General features: G+C 51.1%; 3 protein-coding genes across 7 annotated transcripts in view; 1 reads left to right on the top strand and 2 right to left on the bottom strand.

The window, feature by feature from the left end:
* TESK2 (testis associated actin remodelling kinase 2) overlaps nucleotides 1-2,318 on the bottom strand; it is a 161,083-nt gene extending 158,765 nt beyond the window's left edge. For both annotated transcript variants that reach the window (XM_044001508.1, XM_044001507.1), the window contains exon 1: nucleotides 2,049-2,318. The gene's annotated coding sequence lies outside the window, so the exon portion shown is untranslated. The remainder of the gene's footprint in view (nucleotides 1-2,048) is intronic.
* A 598-nt stretch (nucleotides 2,319-2,916) lies between these two features.
* On the top strand, nucleotides 2,917-6,971 carry LOC122754557 (40S ribosomal protein S26-like). Its single transcript, XM_044003084.1, has 2 exons — nucleotides 2,917-2,971; nucleotides 6,538-6,971. The coding sequence occupies exons 1-2, from the start codon at nucleotides 2,917-2,919 to the stop codon at nucleotides 6,969-6,971; spliced, it is 489 nt and encodes a 162-aa protein (XP_043859019.1).
* Nucleotides 6,972-12,787: 5,816 nt separating this feature from the next.
* Nucleotides 12,788-19,064, bottom strand: CCDC163 (coiled-coil domain containing 163). 4 transcript variants are annotated; one of them, XM_044002530.1, is made up of 10 exons: nucleotides 18,651-19,063; nucleotides 18,065-18,107; nucleotides 17,670-17,848; nucleotides 17,496-17,577; nucleotides 17,193-17,352; nucleotides 16,931-16,998; nucleotides 15,744-15,811; nucleotides 15,302-15,402; nucleotides 13,566-13,696; nucleotides 12,788-13,147 (listed from the first exon to the last, which is right to left on the bottom strand). In XM_044002530.1, the coding sequence occupies exons 3-10, from the start codon at nucleotides 17,820-17,822 to the stop codon at nucleotides 13,017-13,019; spliced, it is 894 nt and encodes a 297-aa protein (XP_043858465.1). In that variant the 5' UTR covers nucleotides 17,823-17,848; nucleotides 18,065-18,107; nucleotides 18,651-19,063; the 3' UTR covers nucleotides 12,788-13,016. The 4 variants fall into 4 exon arrangements, with proteins under 4 accessions (XP_043858465.1, XP_043858464.1, XP_043858466.1 ...); XM_044002529.1 differs by having other exon boundaries at nucleotides 18,065-18,104; XM_044002531.1 differs by lacking the exon at nucleotides 18,651-19,063 and adding an exon at nucleotides 18,252-18,410 and having other exon boundaries at nucleotides 18,065-18,104.
* Nucleotides 19,065-19,125: the final 61 nt, after the last annotated feature.

Below are 19,125 nucleotides of genomic sequence, written 5' to 3'. Positions count from 1 at the left end.
AGAGGTCCCCATGAAAGCCCCTGACCTGGGTTACCATCCAATGCATCATTCACCAGATGGTGTATAACAAAGTATGACTAGAAAACAAACACTCTCCTACCAGAAAACAGAGAAGATTCTTCCATACCTGTGTGAAACAAGTTCTAGACAATGCAAACACATCTAGTGACAAGACTTCTCTTTCTACTTGACGCCGAACCCAAAATCTTAATGGGGATCCTGAAGGTATGCCCACAGCTCCATCACCTTCCTCCAATAGAAGTGGGTATCCTGGCAAGAAGCTCACCTTGCTTTGGGAACAGCAATCCTCAGAAGATGTCCACCCCATAGTCTATCCCACGCTCCTCTTGTTTTTTGGTTTTGGGGGTTTTTTGGTGGGGCAATGAGGGTTAAGTGACTTACCCAAGGTCACACAGCTAGTGTCAAGTGTCTGAGGCTGAATTTGAACTCGGGTCCTCCTGAATCCAGGGCCAGTGCTTTATCCACTGCACCACCTAGCTGCTCCAGTCCTACTCTCCTCTTTTTATGCAATCAGCTGCAGCCAACCTCAAGTACTGTGGGTTTCCCTCTGTCCCTACCCTGTCCCAAAGTAAGGCCACCCTTCACAAGGCCCAGTTCAGATGCTGCCTCCTCTCCTTCAACACACAGGGATTTTAACACAAGCTCTTGCCTTTGCCCCCACAGTTATCTAACTGCATTTCATCTCCGCAGACCCCTTCCGCTCCTTCGGAGCAAGGGCTTGACCCATTTTGCATCTAGGTATGCCTCAGGATCTCAGCACAGTCCCTTTTATAGAGTAGCTAGAAGAATTCAATTAAACAAGTCCTCCTAAGGGGCCACACTTTCAAAAGGGAATCTCCACCTCAAATATCTTCGTGGAAACAGGCCTAAGGGAGGGGGATTAAGGAATTCCCCCCAAATGGGAGGAAGATGCAGCCCAGAGGGCAAAAATCTCCAGAGAAAAGGGCTGGGATCTCAGAATCGTGGATGTGGAAGGATGAGAATGCCTAGGGTAGGGAATTCTAGAGGGCTGGTGGGATGAGGGAAGAACTCTAGGACAGATGCTGCCTACATCACAAACCCAAGTGAGATCCCAGATCTGAAAGACAACAAAGGGATGGGTAACCCGGAGAACAGGGGTAGAACCCCTACCCGCCCCCAGGGTGTAAGGAAAGCCAAGAGGTCTCCAAAGATACCTCGGGGAAGTAGAGGACCTTGGGGGTAGAAAGGGGACACCCTGGGATGAACTGAAGGAGTTGGAGGGGGGGAAGTTTCTGAGAACTAAGGAGAGAAGGACTAAAGGAAGTTGCAGCACCGGTGAGGTTATGGGGGGAGGGGAAACTGCACAGAAAAGGTAAGAACTGGGGGAGGGGAAGGCCCGGGCAAAGTAGTGCGGAGGGTCTGAGGGGAGGGGAACTTCAAGGGAAGATCTGGGAGATGAGACACAGGGAATCCCAGGGGGAGGGGGGAGGGTGAGAATGGAGGGTGCGGGGGAGTGGAGGGAACGGGTCAGCTAAGGAAGACTGAGCCGAGAGGAAGGACCCTGTGAGGTGGGGGGGCAGGTCTCTGAAGGTTAGGGGAGCACCCCTCCTCTTTAGGATTCTAGGGGTCCAAAGTGAGAGATGTGGGAGGAGGCACCGCCAGGGGGGGGGCAAAGTGGGAATCCCCTTGCCGGGCCCTAAGAGGGAGAGGAGGTTCTAGTGGAGGGTTGAAAGACTCCCCCCCCCCCCCCCCCCCCCCGACCAGAGTGAAGAACCTGAGGGCGGGACGTAATGGAAGGGGCGTGACCTCAGACAGAGACAACCCCCTCTGCGGGGGCGGGTCCTGGGAGGGGGAGCGGAAGGGCATAGAGGAGTGGCTGAGAGACCCTCCCCCCCTCCACCAGAGAGAAAAACTCGAGGGCTGGACGTGGGGAGGGGGCGGGGCCCTGGCCAGAGTACCCCCCCCAGGGGGCAGGCCCTGAGGCAGGGAGGGCGGGGGGCGGGGGGCGGGGCCTTGGGGAGGAGGAGCCTGACGGGAGGAGGGGCGGGAGACCCCGGGCAGCTCACCTGAGGCTGCGGCGGGGCCGGAGCGAGGCCTGACTGCTTGGGCGAAGGGCTCATACTCCTCAGCCCCCGGCTGCGGCGGCAGCGGCCCGGGTCCCTGCCACTGGCACTGGGGGCGCTGCGGGCCGAGCGGCGGCGGCCATGTCCCTATCCCCGTCGCTGTTCCTGTCCCCTGGGCCGGAGCCAGGCCGCTGCCCCTCCTGGGGCCACCTCCTCGGGGCTCGGCAGCCGTGAACTACTGAGGCGCCCTCCCCGCCGGCCACCGGGCTGAGAGGACGGGGGCGGGGCCTCGGCTCCGCCCCCACCCCCACCCCCGCTTGTTCCCCTCCCCCGGACTAGCCAACCCGCGGCTGCCTTCCCAGAGCCCGAATGCCGCATTGGTCCGTGCGTCCACGTGGTCCAGAGGGCCGAACGAAGAGGCTTCAGAACCAATGAGCAGACTGGAACGCCGACCCCGACAGACTCCTGGACCAATAGTCAAGAAGTCGAGGCGTAAACAGAGGAGGCGGGCTGAGAAGTGACTGAGGAGATCCGCACTCCAGGCCCCGCCGAGCTCTCAGAGGGCGGGAGTAAATACCCAGGTGAACCAATCAACTTCTGGAAACCTACTAATTGATGTTTCACAAGGCCAATTGACGAAGCGGCGCGGGGAATACGATTTCCTTCGACGACTCTATTGAGTAAATTAGGCGAAAGGGGGAGCCCACGGGAGCTGGAGGGACCCAAGTTCCCTGTCACGCCCCCTCCTGGACTGTGATGGACAGGACCTCAGAATGAAAGGATGGCAGAAAAGCTTTACTACATCCCAAATCCTGGGCACGACAAGGGGGTTACAAATACAAAAGTGCCCTCGAGGAGCCTTTACTCTAACATGGCTGACAACTCGTGGTGGAGGGGGGGAAGGGGCGTGGCTCGGAAGAGACCGGGTAGTCAACAGAGTTACAGGAAGGATGAGTGCAGCCAGAGAGGACAGCATTGACCCAACCCAACCAGGGCCAGTGACCATGGGCCCAGCATTGCCCAGCTCAGAGGTTCTTCACCTTTCTTTGTGTCCTGGTCACTGGGTAATCTGGTGAAACCTAAGTATCCCCGTCTCAAAATCATATTTTTTAATACATAAAACACAAGGTTGCAATGGAATAAAATAAAATGAAAATTTTTAACAATTTCATAATTTAAAATCTTTGAACTGGAGACTAAGAAGACCTCGGTTCAAGTCAGAGGTGCTCTGACATACTTTCTGTGTCCTTGGGCAAGTTGCTTAACTTTTTGGCTCTCTCCACCACTCTCTATGTTAAGAAGGTGTGTTAACCTGCATTGGCAAATAGAAGTTCCTTGTACCAATGAAATCACAAGTGGTCCAATCTCTGTATTTATTCAGTCTTTATCCATATGGTTCCAAAACTGCACTGGGTGGCAAAACTGTTCTTGAGAAGATGGTCTGAGAATAGGGAGAGAGGTGGAAGGATGTTTAAAGGTCACACAGTCCAACCTTCTCGTTTTTTTCACAGAGACACAGAGGGACTTGTCCCAGGTTACACTGGAGTAGTTACTGGATTCAAACTCAGATCCTCTGCCCGAGGTCAAGCATTCGGCATTCTACCACTTCTTGTTGACTTCCTTCTTATTGTTGCCATAGTTAATAAAGCATTACTTGTGTAGTCTTGCCTACCCCGACCTCCAGATCTATGCTTTGTTTTCTCAATATATAGAACTCCAGGGATAGAGGATCATCCTCACAGAATGGCAAGAAAGTCAGTGTGACTGGACCAAAGAATACATGAAGAAGAGCAATGTGTAATAAGCCTGGCAAAGTAGGAAGGAGTAAGAGTTTGTGTGTGATCCTGAAGGTGATAGGTAGCCACTGGAGTTTATTGGGAGTTGGAGTTGACATGCTCAGACCTGAGCTTTAGGATTATCCCTTTGCCAGCTGAGTGGAAGGTTCTTTCCATGACATCAAAGAACATAAGGGCCCCTTGGGAAATTGGATTTCCGGTAGTGATTTGGAACCTGAATGAAAAAGACAAGCCATTCCTCATGCAACAGAAATTATCAATCATATACTGGATTGCATCTCCCCAAGCATTTAGCACAAATAGCCTAGCATGTCAGTCTCCTGTCTCCTTCCAAAGCTTTTAAGGATCTCCATGTCCTACAGGATACTAGGCATGTGAGATCATTCCTAGCACTTGGAGACACCAGAAAGAGTACTACCTTGGAGTTATAGGGTGGTGGTTGGATCCTATCTCTTCTAAGTACTTCCTGTGTGACTCTGGGCAAGTTCCTTTCTTTCTGGGCCTCAGTAAAATGAGAGGATGACCTCTGAGTTCTCCCCCCTCTGATCCCAAGATCTTCATTAGTAACATGGACATAGTGATGCCAGTACCACATCCCTCACCAGTATGTTCAAGAGAAAAGTGCCCTGAGGAAATTTTAAGAGCACTCCAAATATGAATGAGTCAGAGCCCAATTCATCTGGACCTAAGCATCCTCTCTCACTGCTCCCCTATAGCTTGAATGGTGCCCCCAGCTCCTTCCCCAAAAGTTCCTTTCACCTTCCAGTCTCTTCCACACATCTCTCTGTGCTCCATGCTCTAACTCTCTTCCCAAGTTCTCTCTCCCATGCCCACCCTGCAAAGTCTTTTAGTTTCCATTCCCCCAACATACTTCTGGGACTATCAAGTGACTATAGAGAGGAGACTTTACACATCTAACCCAGTCCAACCCAGCCTACTGCAAAGAGAAGGATCCTGGATTGGGAATTTGAAAAAACATAAAACAAATAAACCCACACCTGATTCAAACCCTACCTCTGCAACTTAAGAGTCAGGAAGGCATGGGTTCAAGTTCTTCTGACCCAAATTGGCCTTCTGAGTCCCTTAACATCTGAATGCCCTGCCTCAGCACTCTTTTCAAGAGCTACTGCCAATCTACATTAACAGAAGGAGTCTCTTCATGAGGAGTTCTCTCCTTAAATCATTGAATTCCCATGGCTGGGCCCCAAAAAACAAACAAAGCAAGCCCTTTGTGTGCCTGTCCCTGTGTGATCCTAGGCAAATCTCTTCCCCTCTCTGAGCTTCAGGGTTCACATCTGTAAAACAAAGGGGGAGGGGCAGCTAGGTGGTGCAGTAGAAAGAGCACTGGCCCTGGATTCGGGAGTACCTGAGTTCAAATCCGACCTCAGACACTTGACACTTACTAGCTGTGTGACCCTGGGCAAGTCACTTAACCCCAATTGCCTCACAAAAGAAAAACAAAAACAAAACAAAGGGGTTGCACTAGCTGGTGAGGAGCCTATCTGTCCCAAGGACCATAATGCAAATGAAAGAGAGATGCCCTGGTCCTTCTCATGCTCCCATTTGCAGATGATTTTGTGTTGTCTACAACAAGCTCAAAGAAGACTGCAGAGCCTCCCATATGAAATCCATAATCCCTTAAATGAGTTCAGTCTTACCATCCACACAGGAAAAAGCAAATGGATGAAGAATATCTATTGTCTAGACTCTGATATGCAGCTGTATGAACAACAACCCACTGAGCTAGTTAGTCTATCAGTACAAGGCATTTTATCACCAATGGACAATGGGTTGGGCCCAAAATTGAACAGGAGAAGGAAAGCAGGCTGGATTGCACTCAGGATCCAAATAGTTCAGGTAGTTCAATGGATAGAGTGCTGAGCCTGGAATTAGATAGACCTGAGTTCAAATCTGCCCTCAGACATTTGCTTGATGTGTGACCCTGGGCACTTCACTTAATCTCTTCTGCTTTAGTTTCCTCATCTATAAAACAGAAACAATAATAGGACCTACCTCCCAGGATTGTTGTAATAATTAAATGAGCTAATATTTGGAAAATATTTTGTCAATTTTAAAGTGCTATGGAAATAGTAGCTATTATTATAACCTAATAAATGATCCCATCCTGAAACAGACCCATTTTTTTAATACTACTGTCCTGTTGCTATCACTGTGGTTGTGACTCATAAAGAGGGGGAAAGGAGTAAGTATTTAATATAGCACATATTACGTGGCAGGCGCTGTACTAAATGTGTGTTGTTTGTGGGTTTGTTTGGGTTTTTAACCAATATTAACTCATTCTGATCATCTCCCAGCACAATCTATCATTAACAAAAGTTGAGGATCAGCCAGAAGACAATGGAGAGACCCAGGGCAAAACATGAATGGCCTGAAACATTCCCAACCAAGAACTGCACAGGAGAAGTGACAGCCACTACTAGTCCCTCAAGGAGTTCCCTCTTCCATGTGGATAGCCTCTGTGACACTAATTAGCCACATTTATGCAAAGAACACTGGCAACAAGCTATCTCCATTTTGTGCCTGGGAGTCATTGAAGCCAGCTCTCTCTGTAGCTGAAGTTCTTCAAAGAATCCTGAGTGATCATAACACTGAGGACAGGAGGATTCCTGGCCCAACAAAAGCCTTTAGAAATGTGTTTTATTCTCTTAAACCCAAATGCTTTTATTTTTAATCAGCACCCACGGTGGAGCCTTGGACTGCCCTCTTTAGTCAACTGTGTGATTGTAAAGAACCACTGCTTTTTCAGCTTCTGACTTACAAGACAACCAAGAAGAGGAGGAACAACGGACACACCAAGAAGGGCCGCGGCCAAGTGCAGCCCATCCGCTGCACCAACTGCGCCTGCTACATGCCCAAGGACAAGGCCATCAAGAAGTTCATTATCTGCAACATCATGGAAAACACGGCCGTCAGGGTCATCTCCGAGGCCAGTGTTTTCGTCTCTTACGTGCTCTCCAAACTGTATGTGAAACTACATTACTGTGTGAGCTGCTTGATCCACAGCAAGGTAGTGAAGAATCGGTCTCGTGAGGCACGAAAGGATCGGACACCCCCACCCCGCTTCAGACCTGCTGGTGCTGCCCCCAGACCCCCTCCAAAGTCAATGTAAAGATCTATCTGCCTATCAAAATTCCTGAACTAATCAGAGGAAAATAAAATGGTTGGTTTACCTTAAATAAATAAATAAAAAATAAGAACCACTGCAATTATTTGGGGAAACCTAATCTTTACTTGAAGTTTTCATCAAGGAGACCCTTGATGTATCTATAGGCCATCGCATAAAGAGGCTAAAAAACTCATACATAATAAAAGGCAGAAGATCCATAAATAAGGAAAGAAGCAAGAGTTCCACTGGCCTGTGCCCTGGCCTGACCATATCTGCAAGAGTCTGTTCAATTCTAGGCATGCCTTAGTAAGGGCCTGTCTAGAAGTTGAGGCTAAAATACTGAGAGGACTAGAAAACCTTACTATAGCATGTCTAGATCAAATGAAGGAACTAGAAGTAGTTAAACTTGAGAAAAAATCTTGGGTGGTGGTGATGGGCAGAACACAGGAGAGATTAAACTGGTCCTGCTTGGGTCCAGAGGTCCCCAGAGATCACCCAGGAAGTTCCTTCCAGTGGGTCTATTGCACGCTACATGCGGGAGGGACAGTGTGGACAGGATAAGGAACACTGGGTTGGAGTCGGGACATGAGGTTATAAGTCCACTTCTGCCACTTATTAACCAAGTGACCTTGGGCGGATCACTTTCTAGTTGGGTGGAAGCTATAAGGAGACTGATTGATTCCAGTTTATGAAACAAAGTATTGCAGTGAAAACAGTGTTGAATTTAATGTCATAGGAGCTGGGTTCAAATCAGGAATATCCTAGAACCTGGTGCACTGGGCTCCCAAAGCCTCAGAAATTGCAAGTGCTACAAATCAAGGATTTATTGTTTTGTTGATGGTCTAGACTTTAAAAAGTAATGCAGAGGGGCAGCTAGATGGCTCAGTGGTTAAAGCACCAGCCCTGAATTCAGGAGTACCTGAGTTCAAATGTGGCCTCAGACACTTGACACTTACTAGCTGTGTGACCCTGGGCAAGTCACTTAACCCCCATTGCCTACAAAACAAAAACAAACAAAAACAAACAAAAACAAAAAGTAATGCAGAATATGTTAGTAATGCAGATTATATTGAAAAGTGTACCATGGGTACTTCTTTTTTTTTTTTTTTTGAGAGCTGGTTGGTTTTATTTTCCCTCTTAATACTGTTTTGCCTTTTTTTTCCAGTTACATGTCAGGATAGTTTTCAACATTCATTTTTATAAGATTTTGAGTTCCAAATTTTTCTTCTTCCCTCCTTTCCCTCTCCCCTCCCCAAGACAGTAAGCAATCTGATAAATGTTATATATGTACAATCACATTAAGCATATTTCCACATTAGTCATGTTGTGATAGAAGAATCAGAACAAAAGGGAAAAACCTCAAGAAAGGAAAAAAAGAAAATATAGTATGGTTCAATTTGCATTCAGATTCAACAGTTCTTTTTCTGGATGTGGAGAGTATTTCCCATCATGAGTCCTTTGGAATTGTCTTGGATCATTGTATTGCTGAGAAGAGTTAAATCCATCACAGTTCATCATCGCACAATGTTACTGTGTACAATGTTCTTCTGGTTCTGTTTACTTCACTCCATCATCAGTTCATTTAAGTCTTTCCAGGTTTTTCTGAAATCTGTCTGCTTATCATTTCTTATAGCACAATAATATTCCATTACATTCATATACCACAGCTTGTACAGCTATTCCCCAATTGATGGGCATTCCCTTGATGTCCAATTCTTTGCCACCACAAAGAGAACTACTATAAATATTTTTGTACATATGGGTCCTTTTCTCCTTTTTATAATCTCTTTGGGATACAGACCTAGTAATGGTATTGCTGGGTCAAAGGGTATGCACAGCCTGATAGCCCTTTGGGCATAGTTCCAAATTACTCTCCAGAATGGTTGCACCAGTTCACAACTCCACCAACAATGCATTAGTGTTCCAATTTTTCCACATTTTGTCCAAAATTTTTAATTTTCCTTTTTTGTCATATTAGCTAATCTAATAGATATGAGATAGTACCTCAGAGTTGTTTTAATTTGCATTTCTCTAATCAACAGTGATTTAGAACATTTTTTCATATGGCAATAGATAGCTTTTATTTCTTCAACTTAAAACTGCCTTTTCGGGGCAGCTAGATGGCACAGTGGATAGAGCACCGGCCCTGGAGTCAGGAGTACCTGAGTTCAAATCTGGCCTCAGACACTTAACACTTACTAGCTGTGTGACCCTGGGCAAGTCACTTAACCCCAATCGCTTCACTAAAAAAAAAACAAAACACAAAAAACCCACAAAAAACAAACTGCCTTTTCATATCCTTTGACCATTTCTCTATTGGGGAATGACTTGTATTCTTATAAATTTTGATTGGAGAGCTGGTTGTTAAACATTTATAAGCACACCTGATTCAAATGCCTGGTCTGCCTTGTGATGTGGCACCTGAGGCAAATGGCCTCACCTCTCCCAGTCAAAGGGTGAATGCGATAGACAGCCAGCTCTATTTTAAGGATCCCAAGGTAGAACAAGCTGACTGATGAGATAATGAGCTCTCCACCAGCAAAAATGTTCAGACAGCTGCTGGGGGAGGTTACAGATAGGAATCCTACCCCAGGGAAGGTTGGATGGGATCACCAGGAAGATCTTCCTTGCAGCCCCAGGACTCCACAGGACCAACCAAGCCAGGGTCCTAAACATTACATTCTGTTTCTACCTCATTAAAGGCATTGACTTAACAAGGCACCTTCCCCTGATAGGCCCCAGGTTTAAAGCTGGAAGGGGTGGCATTAACCATCAAGCCAAATCATTGATGAAAAAAACAAGGCGAAATAAGTGAAGTGAATTGCTAAAGATCACACAGCTATCAGGATTTGTTGGTTTTTTGTTGTTTTATTTTGGTGAGGCAATTGGGGTTAAGTGACTTGCCCAGGGTCACACAGCTAATAAGTGTTAAATGTCTGAGGCCAGATTTTAATTCAGGTCCTCCTGAATCCAGGGCCGGTGTTCTATCCACTGCGCCACCTAGCTATCAAGATTTGAACCCAGATCTTCCTGACTCCAAGTCCAGCATTCTATATACACTACTCTATGCTGCGTCTCCATGATTCTGCACAAGGAAAATGTCTGGATGAGTCATTCTTGGCCCTTCAGCTTTGTCCATTTTCCCAGGGCTTTCCCACCTCAAAAAGGGGACACCTGTGTGCCAAAGCTGCCTGGCCCCTCAGGCCTTGCAAGGGCACCCAAACAGAGGAGAATACTGCCCCCCAGGGCTTCACCCTTGCAGGGAACTGTCCTCCCAGGCCGTGAAGCTGCCCAGAGTCTAGGTGCTTGGACAAAGCCACAGTGACCCCTAGTGGCAGCTGGCCTCCCAGCAAAACCAAGGCCTCAAGGGCTCTTGCTAGGCACCAGCCTGAAATCTCACAATAGGACTTGAAACCCAAGCCCCACTGCATACCACAAGGAGTTCAGATCTGCCCTCTGACAATTCCTAGTTGTGAGGCCAAGGGAAAGTCACTGCCACTGCATGGGCTTCAGTTTCCCGTCCTATAGTAACTCCCCCAGCAGAGAGTGGCCAGGTCAGCAGCAAAACACAAATCAAGGTGGGGCAGCTAGGTGGCACAGTGGATAAAACGCAGGCCCTGGATTCAGGAAGACCCCAGTTCAAATCTGACCTCAGACTCTTGACACTTACTAGCTGTGTGACCCTGGACAAGTCACTTAACCCTCAGTGTCCCGCTAAAACAAACAAACAACCAAAAAAAAAAAAACCAACCCACAAATCAAGCTCTACTGTACAGATAAGTTCTCAGGTTTCCTCATGTTAGTATTTCATAAGGTACAGTGCTGGGCCATCACCCCTCTCCCCTATCCTGCATTTATCCCTTTTCTCTTAATCTCATATTTTTTTTTTCTTTTTGCAGGGCAATAAGGGTTAAATGACTTGCCCAGGGTCACACAGCTAGTAAGTGTTAAGTGTCTGAGGCCAGATTTGAACTTAGGTCCTCCTGAATCCAGGGCTGGTGCTCTATCCACTGCGCCACCTAGCCCTTTTCTCTTATTTTTTTTTATTTTTTTTGTTTGTTTTTTTTTGTTTTCAGGTACTCCTGAATCCAGGGCCAGTGCTTTATCCACTGCGCCACCTAGCTGCCCCCTAGTCCTTTTCTCTTAATCTCATATTCTCATATTTCCTTTTTGCAGGGCAATGAGGGTTAAGTGACTTGCCCAGGGTCACACAGCTAGTAAGTGTCAAGTATCCGAGGCCAAATTTGAACTTGGGTCTGCCTGAATCCACGGCCGGTGCTTTATCCACTATGCCACCTAGCAGCCTATATCCTGCTCTTTTCAAAGTCCCCCCCATCCATGAGGAAGACAGACTGTGAGGGTCCTTCTTCCCTTCTGGCCCAACCTCAGTGCTTTCTGGGAGCTCAGCTTGTCTCCTCTGGTTTAGTTCTTGGCCACTAATCCTGAGCACATGGGTTTGGGTAGAGATCCATTGGCTTGGCGTCACAGGATTGATTCTTGTGAATTCCCAGGCATATTGTCTGTCCTTGTAGCGCCTTTCCTTGATCTTTCAGCTTCCTGGCAGGTAACTGGGCAGCAGTTCCACCCCCACCCCTTTCCTCTTTTAAAGCCCTTTGGTGACTAAAGTAGTAATGTTTTACATAATTGTGTATGCATAACCCATATCAGATTGCTTGCTGCCTCAGGGAGGGGGAGGGGAGGGAGGAAAGGAGGGATAAAATTTGAAACTCAAAACTATAAAAATGTTTATTTGTTTTTAAAAATCCCTTTGGATTAGATTTACAAGAGTCTGGACAAATAGGTTTAATTCCTCAGGTGCCCAGGATCCCTATATTTTAAGCCAGAATCCCAAGTCCATTCCAGATAACATCTTTCTAACTTGCTATTCAGTCCCCAAAACTGCCTCCATCTTCCAGAGCAGAGAAATAAACAAAAACCAAAACTGGTCCCCAGCTAAGACTTCCTAAGCCACAGCAATAATGCCTGGAATCATGTCCCTGCGAATCACTAAAAGGTGGTTAGACGCCACCAAGTTTGACAAGCGTTCTGTCACATCCCATACACGTGACGCAGGAAGGCAGAAATCTAGGGATGTCCCTGGGGCAAACAGGTGCCTCAGTACCGCCCCCTCAGGAGGCATCCTGCACTGCCATCAGTTCTCTTCTTCCTCTCAACTGACTTGAATGTCTCTCCCTCCTTGGGAAGAGTCCCTAGTGGTCCTTTCCCTTCTTCCTCAGCCTCCTGATAAAGCTCAGCATTCCTTCCTCCGGGCCTCTTTTTGTCCTAGTTCTGAATTTTTATCTTCTTTCATTTGTTCCAAGGAACTTCCCTCTTGCCTGATAACCTGGAGTGTGGCAAGACATTCAAGGCCTTCTAAGAGGAAGGCCAGGCTGCCCCATGAGCAGGAATGACCCAGTGAGACCACAGCTATCCTGCTGCTTTCCTCAGGTCTTCCTCTACCAGCCCCATTTTTGTACCTCTCCCATGGATCCTGGGCCTGCCAAAAACTGCTTAGTCTAAGCTGGTGCCTTAGTCTCTTCATGCTCTTAATTATTATCTCTTAATGCTTGTGTCACTGCTGCATGACACTGGGCACTCAGGAATCCCACAGCCAGATGTGGAGAGAGACTCCTACAACCAGGCCTGGCCCTAGTGGGGGAAGCTGGGAGGCCTGGCAAGTCCTACTCCAACCTGCCCAGGATGGCTGTGTGAAGCCTGACCCCCGAATCCCCCCTCCATTTGCTGTGTGCCTGCCATCCTGGGGTTCAGCTTACACCCCGGGTGGGGGAACCTTCTCCAAAGACTGCAGTGGGCAAGAATATAGTTAACACTTTTTATTCTGGATTTAGAGGATAGGGGAAAGGAAGGCATCCTGGGGGAGATGAGGAGGACCAGAGGGGAGCCAGTGAGCAGAGTGCAGGGATTTGGCCCCTCAAGAAATCTCCCTGGGGGAAGGAATGAGCTGCTTCAGTCTGCTCTTCCTCCCTCTGCCCGAAGACTCTGCTTTGTCCTTCAGCAGGCTGAGGCATGGAGAGCTGGCCGGCCCATTCAGAGGTCGCTGAGGAGCAGCTTGCTGGACCGGTCTGATGTCTGGGGGCTCCTCACAGGCCTGGACGTGCTGGGCTCCATGCTGGACATGGTGCTGGATTCAGTGTTGTTCTGGGGGTCTGCTGGCATGGCTGAGCAGGGCAAGGCCAGGCCAGGAGTCAGAGGAGAGACAGGCTCAGAGTCCTGTGCTCTGGGCCATAAAGCTCTCCAGGGATCAGTATGGGGATGGAGAGAAGGGGTATAGGGGAAAGAGCACATGACCACTGCCTTGTGGCCACCTGGCTTCATAAACTGCGGGTCGTGAACCCATATGGAGTCACGTAACTGAACGTGGGGTTGCAAAAAATTTGGCAACAGTAAAAGGTTATGTGGATCTATTTTACATACCTATAGACCCAGGTCGTGCAAAAAGTTTAAGAAGCCCTGATCTAGAGGCCCAGAAGTCAATTCTGAGATGGAGGGAACAGTCAAGAAGATAGTCAGGGACAGTGGCTGGGGGTGGAGGAAGGGAGGGGACACACTAGCTTCCAGCCCGACGAGCTCACCCACCTGGCTCTCGAGAAGGTACATCCCAGCTACTGTCACTGTCTAGGAGGCTCAGGTCAGAGCTGGAGATGGCAGAGTCTGGCCGGGCTGGGGGATCCCCTCGGATTTGGGCCTGCAGAGAACACACCATGGCCCTGTGGGGGCCTCAGGGTCAGGCAACAGTCCTGGGAAGGGGTCAGAGCCTGATGCCATCACAGCCTCACAGGGAGGGGGCCCCCATCTTCTCTAAAACTGCTCTATGGACCCCCCCCCCCGCCCCCGCCAGTTCAACAGGTTTGACTGTTTCTCGTAAGTGGGAGGTGAGGATCACAGAAACCATCAGGGTTGAGGGCAGGGACAGGATTCAATGTAGAACAGGAATCCTGCTTTGAGGAATGGGAAGGTGCCCTTGTGAAAGGCATAGGGAGCTGGCACCTTCTGTCTTTGGGTCCCCAGGGCTTAGCACAGCGCCCAGCACATAGTAGGCATACTGGAGGGGTTTGCCATTTCCTTGTCCAACTCATTTGACAGACAAGGAAACTGAGGCAAAAAGGGTGAAGTGACTTGCCCAGGGCCACACAGCTACTAAGTGTCTGAGGCCAGATTTAAACTCAGGCCTGGCACTCATTGTACTATCTAGCTGCCCATGCATAGTAGGCACTTCATGTTAATTGACTGACTATAGGTTTTATAAGCTGCTCCCAAAGGTGAAGAAGCCTGCTCTTGGTCACACAGAAGGACAAACTCAGATCCCCCAGGCACTGAAGCCCCTGATGAGATGGCAGGGCCAAGGAGAATACCAATAACCACTACTGATAATAGCTAGCATTTACACAGGGCTTTATAGATTTAATCTCATTGGATAATAGGAGATGAATGTTATTGTTGTTCCCCCTTTAAAGATGAGGAGCCTGAGGCACATGGAGGTCACATAGCTAGCAAGAGTGGAGGACACAGGGCAGCTAGATGGCGCAGTGGATTGAGCACCGGCCCTGAAGTCAGGAGGACCTGAGTTCAAATCCAGCCTCAGACACTTGACACTTACTAGCTGTGTGACCCTGGGCAAGTCACAACCCTCACTGCTCTGCAAAAAAAAAAAAAAAAAAAAAAAAAGAGTGGAGGACAAGATTTGAACTGGGCTCTCTCCACTGTCACCTGCACTGCACAGGGGACTAGGAGACCTTGGTTCAAAACCTGGCCCAAGGCCTTCCAGCCACAGGGGCCCAGGCAAGGCCCCCTCTGTCATGTGTGAAGCCAGAATACAGGTACAGCTAGCCCCTCCCTCCCGGAGCAGCAGGCAGCAGAACTGGAGGGGCCGGCGTCCTCTGCACAAGCCTGGGATCTGGGCCAAGTCTCTTCCAAAGATGGCTCACCTCCCTCCCTCTGGCTCTCCAGCAAGGAGCAGCAGGGCTGAGCTGGGGAGCCAGGTCCTCTGTCCCCAGACCCCTGAGCTCCATCCTACCTCGCCCCTGCTCGGGCCTTTTCTCCTGCCGGGCGTCTCCTGCCGTGTTTGTGGACTGGGCTCTGCAGGAGCAGAGGGGACTCCAGGGAGTGAGAGGACATGCAGGACCCCAATTTTGTGCTCAACACAAGGAAAAGAGAATAACCTCCCAAAGCCAGGTCAAAAACCGGGAACCCATCTCCTTCCTTACTGACTCCCACCCAGAAGCAGGGGGCACCATGTCCCCTGAGTAGAGGGCAGGCCCATTACCTCCCAGCCCCAGCTCAGACCCAGGCCCCAGACCTGACGAGACTCAGACCTGACAAGATCGATCTCCTGCCGAACATCTTGGACCTCCACCCTGACAGCGTCTACCAGCCGGCCGTGGCCTTCCTGATCACTCTGCACCTGCTCCAACATCTGCCCGGGCACAGCCGCCAGGCGGTGATGATCCCGGAGCTTTCCCTTCACTCAGGCCCTTCCCCTCCTCCCCCACAGTGCTCTCAATGAGCTGGGCTCCTTGGGATGGGGTAGGGCAGAGTTTAGGGGAGGGCAGGAAGGGAGCTCCCTAAGGGTTGCGGCTGGTTGGGGGGCAGCAAGATAGTTTCTCCTGAGCCCCCCACCCTCCTACGAGGATAGAAGAACAAGCGTCAGAGCTACTCCAGAGTGGAATGAACAGCCCCATCTCAAGACGACTTTCAGAGAGGACACCCTGGTCAGGGAGAAGCACCCCTCAAATGCTGGGATTTCAGGTCACCTACCTTCCAGCTCCGCCCCTGGGTCTGCCTGGCCTCAGCCATCTGCCTCAGTAGCAACTCCTGCTGTTGGCCTGAGGGAGAGGGTGAAGGTCACAACCTGGCCCCTGGGGCAGGGAGGGAGTCACAGGGAAAGGAGCAGTGGCTTCCTTCCTTCTCTCTGCGGGACCCTAACCTCCCCCCTCCCTTCCTTCCTCCCTGCCTTTTTCTCCCTCTTCCTTTCCTCCCTTCCTTCCCTCTTCCCTTTTCTCTTCCTCTTCTTCCTTCTTCCACTTCTCTCTTCCTTTCCTCTCCTCCTTCCTCTCTTCTTCATCCTTCCTCTCTCTCCTCCCTCCTTTTTCCCTCAGGAGAAACATTTGCTTTGGGTGGACGGAGTTGAGTACCAGAGGATATCAAGACAAAGGTGACACAGGGCTTGCCCTCTCCCCCCAGCCCTCAGTGTGACTGACCATTTCAACACTTTCATCCTGGGGAAAGTTCAAAGCCTACTGGCTAACGTCCTCTTCACTTCATGTGACTCCTGCGGTGTTACTCTCCTCTGCACATGCTCCTGGGTAGCCCCAGGACTTCCCACCCTGAACCCATACTGTGTCTCTGGCCTCTAGGCCTTTGCTTAGGCTGTTCCCAATGCCCGGGATGCCCTCCCTGTCCTTCCATTCCCCTCACTGCTACACTTGTGGTTGCCTGTGTTCCTGGTTTAGATGCCCCTAGTGCACTGAGGCAGCTAGAGGGCAGAGTCCTGATCTTACATAACTTTGTACCTGGCCTGGTCCCTGTTACAGAGGGGTGCTCACAGCAGGCATGTCCACTTGCTAAATGCTTGGTGATAGAATGGAATGACAAGGGCAGTTAGGTGGTGCAGTGGATAGAGCACTGGCCCTGGAGTCAGGAGTACCTGAGTTCAAATCTGGCCTCAGACACTTGACACTTACTAGCTGTGTGACCCTGGGCAAGTCACTTAACCCCAATTGCCTCACTTAAAAAAAAACAAACCAAAAAAAAGAATGAAATGATGTGCATGTGTTCCCAGTGTCTCTAGGATGGGAGACACCATAAGCAATGGCCCATGATCACACAAGCAGCTAATTGGCCAGGCCGGCATCTGAGTCAGGGCAGCTGTGGTCACACGGGCTACAGAGGAGCCTCAGGGGAGGGGCAGGATGTGGGAGAATGGTGGAGGGAGCCCCACTCACCCAGCTGCTCCCGCATTAGCTTCAGCTCCCCTCGAACAGCCTCGTACTCCTCCCACAGCAGCTGGCGACTGGAAGGGTCAGGGAATCAGTGAGGCAGGGAAGGAGGGAGGAGACCACCTGGCCAACCCCACTGCGCTTGCAGAGGGAGAGGATAAGAGCTGGGGAAGGAAGCCCCCAGCTACGTCTGTGCAGGTAAGCTTGGAGGGCACCATCAGACTGTCAGGGGCCATGTGGGGCAGGGTCCCAGGAGGGAAATGCTTACTCATTCTGCAGCTCTTGGCGCAAGAGGGCGGTCACACCGGCTTCCCCGGGACGGGCCTGCAGTTGCCGACGTAGGCTCTGCAGCTCGGAGTTCAGGTCTTCCACTCGCTGCTCCAACCTTGCTCGCCCTTCAGGTGCCCCTCGTAGCCGGGCCAGCTCCTCTGGGCAGCAATGGGGGTGTCATCCCTGCCCTCCAACCCCTGCTTCCCTCTCCCATAGCGGGGGAATGGTCCTAGAGGGCACCCTCATGGACTTCAGGGAGGGGTGCCTGCTGTGGGGGCTCTGCTCCCCAGGGATTAGTCACCTTCCAGATCATCAATCTGACGCCTCTGACGCTCCCTGTCTTCCATCAGGCCTTGTACAGCCTGACTCACCAGCACTGTTACCTGGATCAGGTCAGGAAGAAAAGGGTCTCCTTGGGCCCCAGAGGAGCAAGGGGACCCTGAGCCCCACCCCACAGATCCATTCCCCACTGCACCTGAGCCTGGGTCCGCAGCTGGCTCCGAAGAGTGGCAATTTCATCCCACATCGACAAGGAGAAACAGGCGTCATCCCAGCCCTGCCCCTCAGGAGGGGGCTCCAGGGTCCAGACCTGGCGAGGGGGTTCCCCTTCGGAATTAGAATGGGGCATCCAGGACCCAGAAGGAGCCAGGCTTGCTGCAGAAGGCAAGAAGGCAAGGGGTGAAACCAAGACTGGGCCACACAGACCAGCTCCCTTCCCAGGAGAAGGACGGGTCAGCCTCGGAGGCAGAGGAGCCAGATTCCCTCTGGGGTAGAGGACAGGAGGAAATGGTCACCAGTGCAAGAGTGGGGGCAGAGCCAGAGGGAAGGGAATGGGCTAGGAGGTGAAGGGAGAGAGGATGACACACTTACAATCAGCAGGTGAAGAGACCCCAAGGGGGCAGAGACGCTGCTGCTGGGTAAGAGAAGAAAAGCAAGAAGGGAAAACCTCAGCACTGTCCAATCCTGCTCCCTGGGGCAAGACCTCAGCTCCCCTGAGCTGCCCCCCTCCCCTGGCTTAGACAGCACTGCAGGTGGCAGGGGCTCTAAGTCACTTTACCGGTAAGCAAAAGGAGGCCCGAGAAGCACATGCAAACCGGCTAACTGAGGACTTGGGAGGTCAGAGCCCAAATCTAGGGCTCTGGGGACCCCTTCTAACAGAGCCTTTTTCTTCTCCCAGGAAGAGAGCATAGGAGATCCTCTCCAATAGGCCAAGGACGCCTTCTATTCTCCGAGGGTCTCTGAAGGGGGGGGGGGGGAAGAGAACCAGGCTCCCCGAGAAGGCGTGGTCACATCTAGGGGCGTGGCCATTCTGCTTTAGGGGCGTGGTCTGTCTCAGAGCTCTACCCCAGAGGCGGGGCTGGAAACCGCCAGGCTACCAGGCCGGGTGTGGCCTACCGAGCTGGGGACGCCCCACGGAAGCAGCTGCGCTTCCATCGCCAGGCCCAGGGCTGCCCACCTTGATCCGGGCCACATTGCCGTCCGTGGCCTGAAGCAGTGAGTCGAGCTTCTCAGCCCAGCTGGACTCCTCAGACGCCGGGGGCAGTATCGGGCGCGGCGGCTCCAGGGCGGATATTGGCAGGCCGCGGCCGGGGCCCGAGGACCCCAGCCGGGGAGTAGCGCGGGGCAAGGGCACCGGGCCTGGCCCCAACAGCGAGCGAGCTGCGCAGGGCTCTCCGAGGCTCAGGCCGGGCCTGCCTCGGAGCCAGGCCGAGACTCTCACGGTGGTAGGCGGGGCCGCCGGCTCGGCCCGGGACTACCGCGGAAGCCTAGGCTCTGGACTCTCGGGACTCAACGAGGGCTCCAAAGCGCAATGCCCGCCGCCAGTGCCCGGCCCCCCGACACCGGAGCCATGGCCCTTGATCCACCCCCACCGACGCTACCCAATTCAAACCTAGCGCGCCGACGCGGGGGCTCCTGGAACACTGAGTCCG

The sequence above is a fragment of the Dromiciops gliroides genome, chromosome 4 (assembly GCF_019393635.1).
Source record: "Dromiciops gliroides isolate mDroGli1 chromosome 4, mDroGli1.pri, whole genome shotgun sequence".
Taxonomy (NCBI): domain Eukaryota; kingdom Metazoa; phylum Chordata; class Mammalia; order Microbiotheria; family Microbiotheriidae; genus Dromiciops; species Dromiciops gliroides.
The sequence above is the reverse complement of the archived record's forward strand: the minus strand, read 5'-3'. Positions and strand labels throughout refer to the sequence as shown.